Source organism: Podarcis pityusensis, assembly GCF_964106645.2.
Source record: "Podarcis pityusensis genome assembly, chromosome: Z".
NCBI lineage: Eukaryota > Metazoa > Chordata > Lepidosauria > Squamata > Lacertidae > Podarcis > Podarcis pityusensis.
Window position 1 is genome coordinate 35,039,998 of NC_138044.1, and position 21,351 is coordinate 35,061,348.

The 21,351-nt window shown below is 41.1% G+C and overlaps 1 protein-coding gene across 1 annotated transcript in view; it reads right to left on the reverse strand.

Annotated features, from left to right (window-relative positions):
- Positions 1-21,351, reverse strand: part of DIAPH2 (diaphanous related formin 2) — a 346,556-nt gene that overhangs the window by 116,482 nt on the left and 208,723 nt on the right. The window contains exon 25 of the mRNA XM_080990485.1: positions 13,440-13,603. Coding sequence (XP_080846611.1) covers positions 13,440-13,603 — 164 coding nt within the window. The remainder of the gene's footprint in view (positions 1-13,439; positions 13,604-21,351) is intronic.

A 21,351-nucleotide genomic window follows, 5' to 3' on the forward strand; every position in this document is an offset into this window, starting at 1 on the left:
ATAAGCAGTCATCTGTAAATCACCCAAACACATTGTGGTGTTTGCCCTCCTAGGTGTGTGACATCATACTGGGTTCATAAGGAAAGGGTTAACTAAGTGTAAAATGACTAACCTATAGGAACCCAAGGAGAGGAGTTAGAGTTGTTAAGAAGTGAGTCTGGAGTTAGAGAAGAGAGAGGGAGGATAGTCTATGGGTTGGGCTAGTCTGATGTGAGAGAGTGAGAGAATCTGTTAAGAGGAGTCAGTCAAACAGTTGAGATAATCAGTCAGAAGGTATTAGGAAGGTATAGGCTGGTAAAGAAACTAAGGTTAAGAAACTGACAGGAATATTATCTGAGAAACCATAAACTTGTTAATGCTTATAAAATAAACTTGTTTATTTGGTTTAATTTTAACAACTGTCTGGACTCAGGGTGTACCCGAGAGTAATGGGCTGGTGGCAGCGGGGAACTGAGCACAGTGGTGGCACAGGGATCAATAGACTGTCAAACGTCCGGGGGCCCTGTGTGATCACCACACACATCTCTCCTGCTCCCTACAAAATGTCACTGCTTTTATTTGAGATTAGGTATGGTATGCATGTGCCACTTTCATTACTATGCTAATAGAGCTCAAGCTATGCCTGAGCTCCACCCAACTCAGATTTTATCTACATTTGTTTGAAGAGATGGTTCCTGCCTTCTTCCTGAATCTTCTTGAGAATTGCCATTGGAGGATTTGTAAAATTAACTTTGACAACTTAGACAAGTGTCACTAACTAGGGATTTGGAGAACTTAAAAAAACATTGGATTGTGTGCTCTGTAGTGTTTTCCAATCATAAAGCTAATGTTTCCAACTTGATATCTTCCAGTGGGGAATTTCAGTGAAATGTGCCTCACATTCTTAATCATTCTATTTTTAACACAGTCACCTACTGTATATACTCGAGTATAAGTCAACATTTTCAGCACATTTTTTATGCTGAAAAAGCCCCCCTTGGCTCATACTCGAGGGAGATGGGCAGTGGCGGCGGAGGGACGAGCAGCCTGAAAGGAGCCCTTTCTCGCCTCGACTCCCACCACCGCTGCCTGCCTCTCGCAAGGGCAGGCATTGGAGCCGCGGTTGGGAGAGGTGCTGCGCTGCGCCTCTCCCAACCGTGGCTCCTATGCCTGCTCTTGCGAGCGGCAGAGGCAGAGGAAAAAGCAGCCTGAAAGGAACTCTTTCAGGCTGCTCCTTCCTCCTCCTCTGCCTTTGCCGCTGTCGGTGGCAGAGGAAGAGCAGCCCGAAAGCAGCCCTTTCGGGCTGCTTGTTCTTCCTCTGCCGCTGCCGCCACCACCAGGTCAAGTCAATAAGTTTTCCCAGTTTTTTGTGCTAAAATTAGGTGCCTCAGCTTATATTTGGGTCAGCTTATACTCAAGTATATACGGTACTTACCCCTGAATTATAAACTACATAGCATGTCATTTCCCAAAGAATCTCAATTTGTGATTAGGATTTTTTTTTTATATATCCTAAACTTGTTTGCTAATCAGAAGCACTTTAATATCAAATGAGTTGGACCATTCTAATAAATTTATTCATTTATTCGGTGCTTTCCCCCCTAGAAAAATAGGTGTTGGTATTCACCATGAAATTGTTACAGTAAATGCCACACTTTTTAACAAAACAAAAAATAGGAAAAAGAAAAAGAAAGAGGTGCCAGTACTGCAAACCCTTGAGTGCCTCCTAAAAAAGAACTGCATTTATTAAATAAAGAAAAGACTGTTTAACTATAACCCTCCTAACGAATTAGTAGTCCCACCTGAAACAAATGCCAACATGCAAATGTCACAAGCACAAAAGATTTGGAGGAAGCTGAGTGGAATCACAGTGGAGCATAGTGTAGGCATAAATACAGATGCACAGGTTAATGGGGAAACATCTGTGCTATACTGCTTTGCCTTAAATGTCTCCTTCAATGTTTGTTCAATAAATGTCCCATTCTTGGTTTTCCAAAACTGGTAACCATGCACAGATGCCTGTGATGATGGTAAACATATGCACCCCATAAATACACAGGGTAACTGTTTTAAAACTGCTTATTTTTAAAAGGCTTTTCTATTTTTGTGCCTCTTGCACTATATTCCTCAAGCTATTATCTTGTACTTCTGGCCCCTCCTTAAAATATTACATATGTCTAAAGCTCTCTAATCTCACTTTTACCACATTGATTCCATAATGCTGGCTTGTGGTTTTCAGACTGTCTACATTTCAGCCATGCAAAAATCAGAAGTTTATACAGTCACACATACACACACACCTTTCTATCCAGGCAAGCAAGATGAATTGTCATAGTTCAAGGTCATATTTGAGTTACACAAAAGCATTTGGGTGTACAACAGAACTTGGAATGGATGTGACTTGGGGAGAAGGAATGTGGCCTGAGAAGAGTTGCAAGGGTCAGACAGAGAGCCCCAAGAAGCACAGTTGCCACCCTTCCGCCCATGCCTGAGGCTTCCCACTCCTGGCCTACAGTGAACATAATATAACAGGATACATTTGACCCAACTAACTCAGTATTGTCTACACTAACAGGCAAAGACAGTCCACGAAAGCTGTCTCTGAAGGTTGCAAGGAAACACCATCCTGGAACTTGAATCTGGGACCTTCTGCATCACGGCCCTTCCCAAGCAGAGAAGGCACTCAACATTCACTTACCTTTCAAGGAGCACATCTGTGTCCTGTCACATGATTGTGCATTCTAGAGAACTTTAGAGCTTGCTGTAGGACAGTGTTTCTCAAACTTGGGTCCCTAGCTGCTGCTGGGCTACAACTCAATGCTGGTTTCACCATAACGTTGGATTTACTAGGAGTGCACCCTAGAAGTCCCAGTACTGCCCTGCAGAGGGTAATTAAGCTGTCTTTTAAAAAAACTTGTATGCAATTATTAATTGCCTTTTGAATCCCCGAGAAAATTCTATGCAACTCTAGGACTTCCAAGATCACAGTTTGAAGACCACTTAACACAGACTTTCCCCTTTCCATCTAAAGCAATATGCTATTCTCCCTATTTTTGCTACATACATGCTAAATTGCAACAGAAAGGACTGTAGCACTTTAGGAAACAAGCAACCACCAAGACTGACTCACAACACCATATTTATTTAACTTTACTGTTTGGGATATTTATGGTTATACAGTGGTATGAACTTACCGTATTTTTTGCCCTATAGGACGCACTTTTTCCCCTCCAAAAATGAAGGGGAAATGTGTGTGCGTCCTATGGGGCGAATGTAGGCTTTCGCTGAAGCCTGGAGAGTGAGAGGGGTCAGTGCGCACCGACCCCTCTCGCTCTCCAGGCTTCAGGAGAGCCCTACCGCCAGCCCCACAAGCTCGGGGGACAGCGGGGAGGCGGAACGCCGCCATCCCGCTGTCCCCCGACTTGGTTAGAAGGCTGGCGGGGGCGGGGGAGATGCCTGCTCCTCCCCGTCGCCAGCCCGGCAAACTCGGGGGACAGCGGGGAGGCACAGCGCACCTTTCCCGCTGTCCCCCGACTTAGTTAGAAGGCTGGCGGTGGGGAGAAGCCTGCTCCTCCCCGTCGCCAGCCCCGCAAACTCGGGAAACAGCGGGAACAGTCCCCCGACTTGGTTAGAAGGCTGGCGGGAGGGAGAAGCCTGCTCCTCCCCGTCGCCAGCTCCGCAAACTCGGGTGACAGCGGGGAGGCGCAGCGCGCCTTTCCCGCTGTCCCCCGACTTGGTTAGAATGCTGGCGGGGGGAGAAGCCATCCCGCTGTCTCCCGACCTGGTTTGGAGGCTGGCGGAGGGCTTCCCCCTCCCCCAACCCCGCAAGCTCCCAGCACGCAGCTTCGGCATCGCTCTGGCTCCTGTTCTGGGGGCTGGGGTCGGGGGAAGCTCGGGCTTCCCCCTCCCCCAGCCCCGCAAGCTCCCGGAGCGATGCCAAAGCTGCACGCAGCTTCGGCATCGCTCTGGGTCCCGTTCTGGGGGCTGGGGGAAGCTCGGGCTTCCCCCGCCCCAGCCCCGCGCCTGGGGAAAAAAAAATAATTTCCCCCCCTTTATTCCCCCCCCAATCTAGGTGTGTCCTATGGGCCAGTGCGTCCTATAGGGCGAAAAATACGGTAATTAGTTTCGGAGGTCCGTTCTTAACCCGAAACCATTCTTAACCTGAGGCGTGCTTTTGCTAATGGAGCCACCTGCTGCCACCGCACCGCCAGTGCACGATTTCCGTTCTCATCCTGTATCTAAGTTCTCAACCCGAGGTACTACTTCCAGGTTAGCGGAGTTTGTAACCTCAAGTGTTTGTAACCCGAGGTACCACTGTACTGTACAACTTCCATCATAGATTAAGATCAGTTATAACATAGGACTTTCTTTGAGCTGTCTGATAGCAATCTCTTCTTTGTTTTTTCTTCAAAATAGAGTCACCTTCAGATATTGAATAGTTAAAGATGAAGACTAAAATTCAGGCTTCCTTATGCCAATACTAGACCACTGCTGTTTCCTGACTCCCATCCATTTTATCAGGGCATGCACAGAATTTCCTGCTGAAATGAAACAAAAGGCTGCACAACTGCAATACCTCATTAATTGCCCTTAACACCTTTTATTAGGGAGGGACAATAACTCAAAAGTTGAAAGCATGCTTTGCATGCAGAAAGTCCTATGTTCAATCCCTGGCATTTCCAGTTAAAAGGATCAGGCAGCAGGGCTGGGAGAGGGACCACTACTGGTCACAATAAATAATACTGGACAAGATACACAGATAGGCTGACCTGGTATAAAGCAACTTCTCATGTTGCTATTAGAATGAATTGTGAAACCTGGGTTCCGTTGTTGGGACAGTCTTAGGTTTATAAACATTGTGGACCTTCTCTGTCAGACACAGGTGCTCAGAACAAGCATTACATTCATATTATTTCTATAGGGCATGTAGTTTTGCTCTATATCTTCAGATAGATAGATAGATCCTATGGTAAGGAAGGGACAATATGAGCTCATTATTCAAGACACATGCAGAGCAAAGACTATGCAAAGAACAATGACATGACAATTGCGGGGGGGGGGGGGGAGGGATGACAAAAGTGGTTCCTCGTAGGAGATTTTAGGAATAAGAACAAGAGCCTGCAGGAACCACCAACATAGAATGCAGAAAGTTAAACAATTCCATACTTCTTCAGTAACTAAAGGTTTGCAATCCTGTTGTAGCTAGAGTCTTACATCCAGATGTGGACAGGCCATGAACCAATAATATGAGACCCTGCATTACAATGCGGAGAATCATAATTGATTGAGTTAAAAATGCATTAGGTTTACCATTATATTCTTCTGTAGTACAAACAGCCAAACTTCATCCCATGACATAACCCTAAAGCAAATCTTCTGTATGTTGATTGACTCACAATGTCTGTTGTTGACATAAAACAGCAGCTTAGCTTTTGAACATCTTTCACAAAAGCTCAACTGCCTCCATTGCCAGTTGATAAAGCTATCAATTTCTTCTCAAATGCTTGTGCATTTAATTCTATGGTGCAATGTGTCTTTATTAACTTCTTGAAAATATTTTAATGAAAGACAGAAAGAAATCAGTGGTACAATGGACAATTATCCTAACAAGCATTTGAGAGAGAGAGAGAGATGCATGGGAAGAGCATTCAGAATGAGTTGAGAGAGGTGTGAGGGACCCAAAAGTATAAACGGAAGGGACATCTGGAGTGAGACTTGGCTTGACCATAGCTGCAGGTTTGAAGACAGAAATTTATATTGTCTTCAGTCCCTGCCTCAGTCATTGTTTGTAGGCCTGCCATATTATAAGGCAGGGATAACCCACCACTATTATCCTTCTCCCAAATACTTACAGTGGTACCTCGGGTTAAGTACTTAATTCGTTCTGGAGGTCCGTACTTAACCTGAAACTGTTCTTAACCTGAAGCACCACTATAGCTAATGGGGCCTCCTGCTGCCGCCGCGCCGCCAGAGCACAATTTCTGTTCTCATCCTGAAGCAAAGTTCTTAACCTGAAGCACTATTTCTGGGTTAGCAGAGGCTGTAACCTGAAGTGTATGTAACCTGAAGCATATGTAACCCGAGGTACCACTGTATTTCCCAAGATAAAAACCACATTCTGCAGAGAAATGCCATTCACAACTTGTGCTTAACACTGTAATCCACCTCCGTTTCTGTATATAGCTTATTCGGTATTTCAGTAATCCTTAAGACTAACTGTCCTAAGGCTTTCATTTCGCTTAATAAATATATTCTCTCCACTCCAAAAATTGTTTAAGTATGACCAAGTGATAACTCTGCGGGATCTATACTTAAAGTTGACTTTCTATGAGTTGTTACCAGTGCTGGGTTGTAACCATGTTGCAGATTTATGTTTAAACATACTTCTTGAATACCCCCACCTACCACACTTTTGGCTGCTTTTAAAAAATGTGCTAAGGTATAATGTGAATGATGATTATGTAAAACAATGGAATTGCTTGTACAGTGGTGCCTCGCAAGACAAAATTAATTCGTTCAGCAAGTCTCTTCGTCTTGCGAGTTTTTCGTCTTGCGATGCACGGTTTCCCATAGGAATGCATTGAAAATCAATTAATGCGTTCCTAGGGAAACCGCCTTCAGGCCAGGTCCGGGGACAGTCTGTCCCCGGACCTCTTCTGAAGTCTGGGGGGGGGGGGACAAGGGCTTTTCTTCCCACCCCCAGCATTTTAAAAAACCCCGGGACAGCGGAGGACTTCTCCGCTGTCCGGGCGATCTTAAAATGCTGGCGGGCGGCATTTTAAAATCGCCCCGGGACAGCGGAGGACTTCTCCGCTGTCCGGGGCGATTTAAAAGCCCTCCGGGACAGGCAGGCAGGGGGGAGCAAAGACTTTCGCCCCCCGCCCGCCTTCAGAAGGTGTTCCCGCCCCGCCGCCCGGCTTCGGAGCACCGTTCCGAAGCCGGGCGGTGGCGGGAGGTGTTCCCTCCCCCCCGCCCGGCTTCGGAGCACCGTTCCAAAGCCGGGCGGCGGCGGGAGGTGTTCCCTCCCCCCCGCCCGGCTTCGGAGCACCGTTCCAAAGCCGGGCGGCGGCGGGAGGTGTTCCCTCCCCACCGCCCGGCTTCGGAGCACCGTTCCGAAGCCGGGCGGCGGCGGGAGGTGTTCCCGCCCCGCCGCCCGGCTTCGGAGGAGCCTTCCGAAGCCCGGCGGCAGGGGGAGGAGGTGTCCCCGCCCCGCCGCCAGGCTTCGGAGGAGGTCCGAGGACAGTGGGGAAGACCCGCTGCGCTTCCCCGCTGTCCCTGAGATTTCCCTATGGGCTGTCGTCTTGCGAAGCAAGCCCATAGGGAAATTCGTTTTGCGAAGCGCCTCCAAAACGGAAAACTCTTTCGTCTAGCGGGTTTTCCGTCTTGCGAGGCGTTCGTCTTGCGGGGTACCACTGTATAATTGCAGCAGTATATCCTTCATTTAGTCTTTATGGCACAGATGCAGTTATACCTACCGTTCTATAGAACTTAGCTAACATGGGAAAAGCCTGAAGACAGCAATCATGTAAAAATATATTTAGGAAGAAAAGCAGTAATATCATGTTCCATTATTTCCGAAGAGAAAGAAAAGGTTAGGGCATGATTATGCCCCCAGTATTTTATTTGTCTTTAAAACAAAGAAACTGTCACACAACATAAGAATTCAAGGCATCCAAAGAACAAATACAAAATGTTGGTCAGGAGCACCTGAGGTGTACTTGACCATAAAATACTTATTTCATCATTCTCTGTAAAATGATGTCACTTCATAAGACAAACACCACATTGTTTCTAAAACATGAGATGTAGTGATGAAATCTATGCAGGTTGAATAATTTATCCCTTCAATGCCAATTTGAGATATGGGATATAAGAAAGTAATTCAAAGCAGTAAGAAGAAACACAAGAAAACAAACATGGTTCACAGAAGTAATGCCCTTTTTCAGAATACCAAGTCTCTCTGTCTGTCCTGAAGGAAGGAAACAATTTTGATGATAATCAATACCTGCAGAAGCTCACAAAGCAACTGAGAAAGGTCAGAGCCTATACTATCCACACAGCCTTCTTTATAACTTGCTTTCTTCTTGATGCTTACTGATAATGCAATAATAACTTATTTATAGGGAACATTTTGTTGGAAAATCATATGTGAAGAGGAACTGCAGGACCCAAAGGGATTTTTCTTGTTTTCAAGTCACTGATAATGCTTTGATCAGAATAAAAGAAGTTAGTTTCTTCTTCTAACATTGATTGTCTGCTCCCCCGTTACAAAATCTTTCATACATCACAATGACTTTTAAAAACCCAGAACATGTGAAACAAGTACAGTGGTACCTCGGTTTATGAACAGTCCTGTTTACGAACAATTCGGTTTACGAACTCCGCAAAACCGGAAGTAGTGCCCCGGTTTGCGAACTTTACCTTGGTCTAAGAACGGAATCTGAATGGTGGAAGGGCACCGGCAGAGGGAGGCCTGATTAGGGAAAGTATGCCTCGGTTTAAGAATGGTTTCGGTTTAAGGATGGACTTCTGGAACAGATTAAGTTCATAAATCGAGGTACCACTGTATTTCGTTACATTTTATTATTTGTCTATTGGGGTAGGGATGGTAAGTTTCCTTGAAATTTCCTTTTTATTCAATCTATTTAGGCAACTTTTCACCAGCCTTGGAAGTTTATTTCATTTAATGTAATAAACACTGAACATATTGAATTCATTCTTATATAATGAAAACAGTCTATTTTAAGTGAATAAGACTGTGTTTGTGTGAAACATGAAGAGACCAGGCAATACACCAGACTTAGGGTAAAGCAATTTGGGGTTTCTAGTTGGGCCAAGAGATTGCAAAGCTATCCTGAGCTGATATAGACCATACATTAACTGCCAAGGCTGAGCACTGAAGCTGCTTCCAAAAACCAGCCAGCACAATGTTAATCCTAGTAGTAGAAGACGCTTGCAAATATCAACATCAGTCATCTTTGTAGCATTGCAATCTTGTTTTCTATTTTGTGCATGGTGTGTGTCACTTACAGAACTCAGACCATACATATCATCTGAAAGAAGGTTTTGATGGATGTCAGACAATCACATGGGTCAGTACTGCCACCTGGCATCAAAGGCAAGGGATGTTCAGAGTTGAAGAGTATGCAGCTACTTCCTATCCTCACTTGCTGAGATGTTATGGTGAAGAATATTAGACTTTGGGCCCACATTGAAGCCTTATGCAGAAAAGATAGCAGTTGTACCATCATGTTATATGGAAAAAAACTTTGAGAAGGACACAGTGGGGAAATATGGACCACAAGCTTTCATAAATCCTGTTTGAAGATGGCCGATGTGACGTTGTAATAGTAGCAACCACTTCAGGACATCCATATTGTGGTCTCTTCCAACTCTATGATTCTATGATATCTCTACTCAATGTTCCACTTGGATTGAACAGATTATGCTTGACCCAGCTGAAAAGAAGGTAGGATTCTGCCTGAAGATGGAAGATTTCACTGTAGAGCTGTCAGTGTGAATGAGCACTGATGGAAGTAGAGAAGGGCAAGGCACACTGCCCACAACTCAAGCCAATTAATGCTGTGGGCAGATTCCATCAGAGTCCATAAACTGTGGGTAAACTTTCCCTAGCAGGGGAGCTCTCCAGCAGGATTGTTCCTGGATCTTGGCACAGACACCCTTGTGGAGATTCTGGAGACACGCCAACCAACAAAAATATTTGTGGAATGGTCAAAGGAGCTTGTACCAGGTATTGGAAATGTGTGGCTGGAACAGCAATAGGAACTACTGAAGCTTAAAAGTGTGGTGATAAGCCCAAAGTACAATCTGGGTGGTTAATACAAAGAGACTCTGGGCTCTCACCAGAAGTGTGACATCTACAGAAGGCTTTTGCAACAGTGAACGAGCCATTTCCCAAATGGCCACAATCTGTTCTGGAGAAAAAGAAAAATGATGGCAATGTGTCCAGAATGGCACTCAGGTATATATGCTGCCTCATAATCAAGTGGTTCTTTTCCGTGTGTGTTGTTGTTTTTTAGAAACCTGTGGTCCCTCAGGGCTGAAAGAGATTCAAATATAGTTTGAAGCATGGTGAAAAGTGTTCACTTGTACCAATAGACGAGTGGTTTTCAAAGGATGTGTCAAGAGAGGATGGCAAGTATGGTGGAGAGATTCAAGGACAATCAAAAAAATATTTAAACATTTCAATGTGTTGCGCCAAAGTGTCAAAAATGGCCCTCAGGTGTAGATACGGACTCACAGCCAGGTGGCTCTTTTCAATGTTTTTTTTTAGAAATCCGTAGTACCTCCAAACTGAAAGTGTGATTCGAAGCATGATGAAAAGCATTCACCTGCATCCTTTGCAGCTGAGGAAGACTGGCCAGGTTTTCCCCCAGAAGCTGACTACAGATGTCATTGGAATGGCTGTCTGTTCAAGGATGGGTGGAATGGGCAAGCATCATGGGCCCTACCAAAGGGGTGTCTCCATGGAAAAGGTTGTGATATGTGTGATACTGAGTAAAGAGAAGATAGGGCTTCTGATCTGAGTGACAGTAGTTAGAATAGATTTGTGCTTCTCCCGGGGCCTACCAAGATCTTGAAGGCCTTGTCTCCAAACAGGTTAGTTCCCAAATACAAAGCTATAAATAAGTTTATTCTGGATGTATTATCTGCATCCCAATGGCAAAGCCAGAGGATTTGACATGTAACAATATCATCAGCCATTGAGTGGGCAGTAAAGTGTGTGGCATCCAGGGTTACATCTTGCATGAAAGCAAGATGCTCTATGAAGTTGCAGCAAAGCTTTTCAAACCTGCTCTGGTTCTTGATATTGGCCACTCAACAGTTCATCATTAGGAGATGATGAACTAAGGACATCACTGTAGCCAGTTTTGACACTAAACTGCATATATAGTTGGAAAGGGGGACTATATATTCCTTTCCCCTTACTCACTTACAGCTATCAATGCAATCTAGCCCCTATGCCAGGGACCAGCAGCAATCTGGTGAGTGTGTGATGGTGGCAGGGAAGGGGGGGGGGGAGAGGCTGACCCAGGAGAAGGGCCTAGCAATTTTTTGGGTTTGGTGTCACCCATAAGGCAGGAGGCAGGGTAGGAGGAAATAGAAAGGGTCAAAGCAGTCAGATATAGAGGTGGGGGCACAGGTCGTGTTGGAAGTGGAGGAAGAGGCTGTTTGGGTGAGTGGCAGGCTAGTCAAATCCCTGCAATCCCCTGTCTCCTAGAACTAGGAGAGGCTTGAAGAGGGAAGCACAGTGACAATTTCCATGCAGAAAAAAAATCTCCAGTTGCTTGAGCACACTCCATCAGACAAAGGAACATAAGCTCGGTGCAGCTTCAAGTGCTCCACTGGGCAAAAGCCTGGAAAAGTTAATACCATCTATGGAGATGCTAGAAGTATGTGTCCATGTGTATCTGGTGCTGTAAGTGTGTGCTTTTGTCAATAAAGAATTAACAGTCGGCTGTTTGCCTTCCTTGACTGGGTGTGCTCAAGACACCCCCATGAGTGGAAGAACAAAGAAGTTACAACCATGGCTTGCAAACGTGAAGGAAAAGAATGCCTGTTCCTTTGGTCAACTGATTTGTCCCAGAGAGTGTTCTAATGTGGTAACACAATGGACAAACCAATCATAAATACGCTGCAGCACAGCAGTTAATAGTAGTTAACCTCAGACTACAGATGTGTACTACCTCCTAACCAACAAACCATGCCTCGTTTTTATAAAAGTGCCAAGTATCTTTGAGTACCTCCAATTACTTGATTTCAAATTATTTTTATATTCATCTATCAAAATTAAAGCACAGAAAACAAACATACTTTTTTCTGGATGATACTTCTTTGTCATGAATGTGTTGGTGGTGATTTCCAGTTACAACAGATTTGTAAAAATACAATAAAAATATGTTCTGTTTTCTTAAAATCCTATGGTTAAGAATTTACAATAAAATAAAATTGCATGTAGTGAAATTATACTCTAACTGTTTACATTACAGACGCTTCAGGTTACAGACTCCGCTAACCCAGAAATAGTACCTCGGGTTAAGAACTTTGCTTCAGGATGAGAACAGAAATCGCACGGTGGCATGGCGGCAGCGGGAGGCCCCATTAGCTAAAGTGGTACCTCAGATTAAGAACAGTTTCAGGTTAAGAATGGACCTCCAGAACGAATTAAGTACGTAACCAGAGGTACCACTGTAGTTACGCAACAGATTAAGGCTTGCTGCTGGCAATATGGATCAACATGCTCAGCAAATGGCTGAGCAGTATTGATAATTCTAGGCAATTTGAATACTCCCTGAAGGCAAGCATCATATTCTGGGCCATGTTTTTTTCATCCACCCCTTATGATGCACTTAATTATAACAACCCACAGGCAGCCACTGGGCAAAACATAAGCAAGAGCCCAATCTAAGATGAGTGAAAGTGAGAAATGGTTGGTGGGAAATTTCTGTCTCACAGATAATTCTATACACATGTATGAGACAGCTATGAAAAACAAACAAACCATGATCCACTTGAAAAATGTATTCAAAATCTAGGAAAAAACTCCACACAACAGATTGCATTTTAAGACCTACAAGCAGATTTCAACTTATGGAAAGTGCTTTATTGCCTCTTCCTTTCCATCACAATACCTGGCAACACCCCTCCTCAAAATGCTACACCTGAAGTTGGGGATCAGACTATTTCCAGCCCGCCACTTTTACATATTTTTGTTCCTAAATCTATTCCGTAACATTTTAGCATTTATTTGCAAAATTGTTTTTTGATATATATTTTTCAAATTATGAATCTCTAAAGGCATTTTTATACTTTTCCTCTGAATCGAGAACTACAGCTGGATGAACAAATGAACAGAAATCAATTGACCCCCACCACAGAAGCGGAAAAGTTTTCATTTCTGCAAGCAGCTCTTTGAATCCAATTCAGCAGTTCTTGCATCATAAAGAGACTAGTGTGTGATATGAGGCTTACACACAGTTCCTGATAGGGCAGAGAGTTCCATGTTTCTCTTAAGCTCTACTTAAATCAATGGGGTTTAAGTGCATATTAAGTATACAGAACATTATTAGGCCATGCTAAGAAGCAGCTAGTTGTTTATTACTGTCATCCTATCAGAGGCATCTAAAATTTTAAATACCATAGTTTTTTAAACAGTTAAAGAATACCCCCTAGATAGGAAATATGGCACCTTATAAACTTTATGAAAACAAAGCACTGTACATGAAGAAAAAATTCCAGCTGTTAAATTAGAATATTGGTTAATAATCTGAACTAGTTTTATACTTGGCAACATTAAATCCATCTTAGTTATCTGTCTTCATTAACAGCATGTGCTAGAAACCATATATAATATAAAAGAACAAACTAAGAAAGAAATGCAGTTAAGTGTAGAAATAAATAAATTTATTTAAAAACGTAAGGGAGAGGGGGATACTCACCAAGAACAGTGTCCGGAATGCACTTATATCTCCAAAGAATTCCTCAACACTAACAGTTTTGGGATCGAAACAGAAGTAGTCCCCCAAATTGTCGTATAACTTGGTCATATTGTTGTGCATGTTAGATAACTTCTCATACTGCTCTCTAGCACTCTTCGCAAAGCTGTACACTTAAAGTTAAGGAAGTTCAAATAAAATCAGTAGCAAAACAGTTTAAAATAAGATTGCTTTATCACTTAAATGCATTCCTCCTAATTACTGAATTTGTTAATTGATGACTTTATATAGAAACCATGCTTCACACATTCTAATATGCTTTAAGCACAATAAAATCCACCAGGCTATTGTTTTTTCACATGTGCCCAACATAACTTTACTTTCTATAGAACTGCTGATTGTATGGCAAGGTATGCAGGTTGTGCTCCTTGAGTCTGGTCATGACCAAAGTGTGAACACTGAACCTGCGAAGAATAAGGAAATAACAACACTTATAGAAACACATTTTCCCCATGAGATCAGCAGCAAGTCTAACCAGTTTATTGTGATTTATTTATTTTAAAGTGGTTTTACTTATAACACAACAAGAAAACAACACATAAACCATGGTCAAAAAACAATGTAAAAGATTATCTGATTACTATGCAAAAAAAAAAAAAAAAAAAAAAGATTCTTCCACATAGTAATATACAGATAATAGCAGCTATCAACTGTCGTCTTCTTTTTGGCATTTTTCTTAGCTATCACAAGACATTAAAGCTCAATACATCTGGAACAAAAAGGCAGATGACCAACATTGGTTTAGATGGTTCCTATATTACATTTATCTATTCACACTTTGAAGTCAGGTGCAGGGAAACCACCAGAATATGGTTACAGGAAAGCATTTTTTTAACCATCAAAATGGTCAGATACAAATAGCACATACATAAATAAGAAATATGGACTTAATTGCCTCTAATCCTACAACACTGCAGCTTTGACTATCTGGGGGCTATTTCAAACACAAGTAGGGATCCCTAAAAATTGTGGTAGAGCAATTAAATGTATACTTAATCCTCCCAGCAGAATAAGTAGCTTACAATATTTTAGAAGTGGGGGTGTTAGCAATACAAATATTTGTTTAAACACAGGACATTTTTCAGTGTTATTGGCTGAATATTAGTGTGCCTTCCCATGCAGTGAAGTAAAATTAAACAAGGAATGGTTTGCATTGTTCCAAGTGCCACTATTCTGTTATAGTAAGCACACTGCAGCTTTTTATTAGCAACTGAAGAGGACTGGAAATCAACCTGAGATCTACTTAACCTTCACAACAATTGCAGTTACAAATTGCATAATTGTTACCTAAAGCGGAAGGAAGCAATCTCACACAGAAGTTAGACTTTTAGAACAACGTGAAGGCAAATAAAGGTTAACATTCTATTAAGAGAATAATTAAGGCATATTGCTCCCATTCTTCTGTTTCAAATTAAATAAATGTTTCATTTAATTATTTTTTTAAAAAAAAGTTGTTGAAAATGTAGCTTTTCATTTTAACCAACAGCAGGCTGAATGGTTGTGTTATAGTGGTGGCTTTAGCCTTGAACAAGCTGGTATTTGCAAGTGGCACACTGACTTTGGAAAGCTTTTCCTTATCAGGTGTGAGTTGCACCAACATTGACTGAGTTTCAGCAGCAGGAAACAACAGGGCTGCTGACTCAAGCATTTGACTAAAGGGTGTTTCTCACCTGGTTAACATAGTTGTGTCTAAGTATATTGTTGTTTTTACTTAAGCTGTATTTAAATGAAACGTTCCTTTATTGTAATTTAATGCTGCATCTCACTCTGGGATTGTGTGAACAATGAATAATTTAAATAAATTAAGTGTTTGCTGCACACCAGTACTGCATTTTCCGTATTTCTGCCAATGTTCTTCTAGTGAGCACACCAAATCTTAAAAAGTCAGGCCAATTTATGTATCTTTCTGTCTATAAAGCTGCTGTTTAGATGTACACAACATAGAGACATCCAAATACAAAGCACACAGAAAGGGGATGCACTGGAGTTTTGCTACCTCATATTTTAGACTCGACCTGTCAAAGTTTTGGCTTCTGTTTTAAACCTTTTTAAGAATGTAATCTTGATGTGCTGTGAATAGAGTGATAAACTGTAGAGTCTTCCAGTGATATATTCTACTTATTGTTTTTGGTAACTGATTTCTAATGAAAAATGAAGCACCTCTTAAAATCGTGTTTGGGATGGTGGGGCAATGGATCAAACATTCATAGTTCTTTTAACGTAAAGAATTATAGACAAACCATTGCAGAGAGAAATGGTAAAAAACGCTTTTTAAAGTTGAAACTACAATAAGGTTTCAGACATAAAAGGGGGTTGAGACAAAATGAAGAGCAAATTATATATATATCTGAGATCCAAAGAACTATGAACACAGTTCCAAGAGTCTAAGTGGGCTATGGACTTCTATTTCCTTCAAAGAGCAGTTCTGCACCACACCCCCATCATACCACAGGTTAACTTATTTTGAAACCCAGGAGAGCTTCAAAATCAGTCATGTAAGGTTGATGGACATAGACCAGAGATTCAAAAATCTGCTCAGCCACAAAACTTACTAAGCTACCTCGGTGCAGTGCTTTTTACCTTAACTTAACCTGATGCATAGGATGGTTGATATGTTGAAGAAGTTTGGGAATGATGGTGAAAACCATGTACACTGCTCTGCACTGGGTAGGAAAGATAATTTTCTCGGTGGCTAAAAGTGTCAAAAAAAGTCCATAAAACCTATAACACAACACAAGATTTAGAAAACAAACAACCTTTAATGCAAAATACAGAAATGCATCTAAACTATATAATAATGTTGTCTCTCTTGACTGCTAAGATGCAGGCAAGTGAGGTTTCCATTATTCAGCTGTCAAGGAACTCCCATTTCGAAATGTCGAGTGCCTACTGCATTTGTCTTTTCCCTGTGGAGGAACTGTATGAGGGGATTTCACTTGCTCACTTTTATCAGACCTACTTCCATCTTAAAGTGGCTGTCTTCTCCTCTTATTAGCAGAAAGTAAAAGCCAACAGGCAGGGAAGCAAACAAATGTGAGTCAAGAGGAAGATGTGTAAAGGAACTGAGACAAGGAAATTAATTATTATTATTATTATTATTATTATTATTATTATTATTATCATCATCAACATCATCATCATCATCATCCAGTAGCACCTTAGAGACCAACTAAGTTTGTTCTTGGTATGAGCTTTCATGTGCATGCTAAGAACAAACTTAGTTGGTCTCTAAGGTGCTACTGGACAATATTTTTATTTTTTTTATATATTTCAGACCAACATGGCTACCTACCTGAATCTATGATTATGATGATGATGTAAGTTGGCTGTTGCATATGGATTTGTGCTAAATATCAGCCAGTCATATTACAATATGAAGATAATTTCTTGCCAACAAATTTTGTTTGACAAAAGTGTGTCTGATCTATGACTGCACCTGGGTGTCCAGGTTTTGCTCCCTATCTCAATAGCCTTCTGCTAAGAAGTAAATTCTTCTCTTTTTAGAAGGCTTTTGGGCTGCAAAATCTTGCAGAGCATGGGTTTTTACATTATATAGATGTGTACCCATTAAAAACAAAAATGTGATTCTGCTCTCATTGTTTCCTCTTTGTCACAACATTGAGTTAGTTTACCCGAATTCATACTTTTGGAGACTTTTAATAAATATTTTAAAAGTTGGCAAGCTGGTGGAAGTTATTCCAGTTACTAAATTAAGTACGTGTAGAAAAGAGAGAAATGCTTTACAAAGCCTGCAAACAATGAAGATATGAATGGAATGACGTGGCGGGGAGGGATATCTTTCACAGCAGGCAGCATACCATTGTCAGCATAGAGTATAAAGGACTAGGGACTAACCTGATGGAATAAATTGACACTGACACTGACACTGAAGTGAAGAGGGAAGTGACAAATGAACAGCTTCCAGAGAACAGCTGACATAACTAATTTAATTTTTGAAGTTTTCTCCTTCATACCACATACTTCATAATACTATATGGAAGCTGTTGTTTTCTGAAGATTTTTTTTTAATAGTTCATACTGGTCCCAATATGAATTAAACAGACTTACAGAACAGCAGTAAGACTACATGATACTATTATTAAAGAAGGGAAGTGTCATTTTCTAATATGCATATCCAAATATTGTTATTGACTCTGGATAAACCACCACTTACAAATACATGAAAGCTCTGCAGACTTCTACCATTTCGTTTTTGTAGCTCAGTGGAACAGAAAGGGAAAGAGAAAACTCAATGAAAAGGGCAGTTGGACAACCACCTTTCTTTTGCTGGGAGAAGGCAACAAATAAGGACATAATTCTGCTAGAGCTGTAATTTGAAACATTTTATGTTTCAGCTAACACCTGTGCTTTGTTAATTTCCTTCATTTTCGCTGCATATTTGACAGTAAACACCACTATACAACTGGATGTTATTAATCACTGTGTGCTGCCAGTGGAGGGAAAAGAAAGAAAGGGGTTGGAAGAGGTTTGCAACTCGTGCAGAGCCGCTTCCCAATGAAAGAACCCCAAGCAATCATAGGGAACAAAGAACAACTTGCTATTTATAAATATAAAATACACTGCAGTAGCAGAGCAAAATAACAGCACATGTTTCTCTTTAAAAACCAAGGTTTGCTATAGTAACAACAACAAAAGTAACACAAACAAAAGATTGATCATTGACATGCATAGCATTATGAAGAAATGAAGTGACCTCGGCTATCTAGCTCTTTCATTAACAAAAATACATGAATATTCAGTAGGAAGAGTGGGAACAAAACAATTCAGTTTTCATAGGTCCTGTTGCAGAAATCACTAGGCTGATGTAGCACATATATGACATGTATAAATGTTTTATGTGCTTCACACAGTTTACCTCAATCCTTTTTCAATGATGTCATCCATTAATTCCAGATTGTGAAGCTTAGTAATCACCAGCAATTCTTACCAATAATTCCTCTCAACAGATTGTTAATTCATACAACTGTGCAATCTAATTTGCCCCTAGCTTGATGCAGTTGTCATTTGAGGTGTTTGTGGCAAGAACAAATTATTGTCTTGAATGTCAGAATATCATTTTAAAACAAATTGGCAAGCCTTGTCAAACCTTGACCCTAACAGTCGAATCATTTGTGAATGATAACTTGGAAGAAAGTACCACCGAATTTGAAGTGAGTTTCTCCAAATTAAGTATGGACAGGAGCCTAGCCTAAAGCATGTTAAACAGGACATGTTGATACACTGATATTTAGAACTGAACTGACCACAGCAGTAATATAAACAGAGGCAAATAAAATAAACCTTGGACAGAAATTATCATTAGAGAGCTTTGATGCCCTTTTAAAAAAGTTTTTGAAGAAATAGCTATCACCCTGGAAGGGACTTTTTCTCATCTTTAGTGACAAAATTAGTGTAAATATGTAACAAGATAAGAAGAGCCTGCTGGATCAGGTCCATCTAGCCCAGTGTTCTGTTCTCACAGTGGCCAACCAGAGGCCTGTGGGAAACCAGCAAGCAGGACTTGAGCATAAAAGCAGTGTCTCTCCTTTGATTTCTAGCAACTTGTTTTCAGAAGCATTCCAAGTATATGACCATCATTGCCTCCTGTGGGAGCAAGTTCCATTATTGAACGATGTGAAGATATAGCTGTCTAAATGTAACATATAACTAAAGGAAATCCAACAGAAAAAAAGTTGCACTATAAAGAACTTAAGAATACTGAATCAAACTGAAGCACCAAGTTTTCAGGTATCAGTGGTACAAAAAATTGTAAAGGAAAGGCAGACTTGAACAATGGAGTCTTCAAGGCATATGTTTGAAGGTCTATGCTAAAGGGGTGTTTTGTTGTGCCATAGGAAATTTCACAAACATGGGGGCTACCACTGAGAAGGCCCTTTCCCAGAGTTTTAGCCACATCCATTGGCCACGACTTGCTGTTGAACTTTGGGACAGAGCTTACTAAAGGGCTTTGGGGGCAGGAATACCTTCAGATAGCTAGAACAACAATTTAAGTTTTTTATTTAAAAAAATGGCACTACTGAGTAAGAGTTTCCTTTACATTCCTCTTTTCATACATTACTGCAGAAACTCAGCATGACATTTATTGAAGCTTACTTAAACCTGATGCCTATTACCATTTTATAATGAAGACACATGAATAGACTATAACCCATGTCCTTTTGGTTTAATTAATATTGAAGATTTTGCACCTATTATTACAAATTCTTCTTTCAATAATATACTGAAGGAACAATTTTCTGGTCAGTTCTTAAGGAGATATCTGAAGAAGTATATCCAAGAGAATAATCAATATGACATGCCTATGAAAGATATGCAAAAACTGCACTTTTTCTAGTTGCAACAATTGATGTCAAGGTTTGTTTTTGTTTTTTAAAAAAGGAGAATGCTATACTCCATCATCACAGAGAGGCAGAATTTTATATCAGCTTGTTCTTTTTGCCTGCCCTGGGCAACTCCTCCTGAAGGAACAAGCTCACAGTTTGGGGGTGCTTCTGGCTCCAGCTCTGTCACTGGAGGCTCAGGTAGCCTTTATGACTAGAAGTGCCTTCTACCAACTGCAACTGGTTTGACAGCTAGAGCCATTCCTGGGCTGGAAAAGCCTTGCCACAGTAGCTTATGTGTTGGTTACTGCAATGAGCTCTATGTGAGGCTTCCCTCACACTTGATCCAGAAGCTGCAGCAAGTACATAAAGCTGCAGCATGACTGCTGACAGGAGTAAGGCCTTGTCAGCATATAACACCTCAGAGATCTGCTGTGGTTGCAGATTTGCTATCCTCTAAGTTCAAGGTGTTATTATTAGCATATAAAGCCCTCAACAACCTGGGAACAGTTTACCTTCAAGATCACCTTACCCTACACATGCTCTCTTGACCACTTCGATCGATGGAATTGGCATTACTAATGTCACATAATACCCACTCCGCATTTGTAAGAACGTAATAATTTAGTGTGGCAGCACATACACTTTGGAACTCCCTGCCTAATGAAATCAAGTGCCTTCAATGTCCTTTTTTCAGTGCCTGCTAAAAACATTCCTGTTTAGACAAGCCTACCCAGATGCTGAGAAAGTATAGGTAATTTTAATCTGTTTTAGTATTTTAACTTTTTCATGCTTTAAAATAGGGTTGTAATTTTCCCTTGGTTTTACTGCTTTGTCTTTTGTAAAGCACTTCGAGGGGGGGTTTATTTTTACAATTAAGCAGTGTATATATTTTTTATAAATAAATAAAGTAAATAAATGAAAGTATACAATTTTGTTTGGATTTGTGTACATTTTATTTAGGTTAACTTGTGATATCCTTATATGAATGTATAGCCCATTTGATTGCCCATTACTTGTTTTGGGATTTTCCTATGCCTACGTACAAATGAACAAATTTTAATCAGAAATTTGAAGGCAATTTGTTTCATTTCAATTTATATTTAAGACATTTTTATTCTCTACTTATCAGGACCTAGCAGTATGTTAAAAATACTATTCATGAATCTGTCTCCACTTTTGACATCCCTTTCCCAGAACATTGCAACTTATCTTGCATTGCTTTCCTAGCGAAAAGCCCCTCCTCTAAACACACACACTTTTGCTACTGGGACAAATAGCTGCTTAGAGAGGATTTTCATTGGGACAATGTGGGAGGGACATTAAATCCCTTCACCTCTCCTACAGTGCTGAACATATAGTTGAGTCTTTGGTGCTCCAGGTGAGGATGAAATGAATTATCTGTTGATTGTGCGCTAAAGCCCCCAATTAACTGTTGAAACATTAGAAGAACAAAAAAGGGAGGGGCATTATTTCATAATATAATCTTCCTCAACTGCTTTGAGCTAAACAAT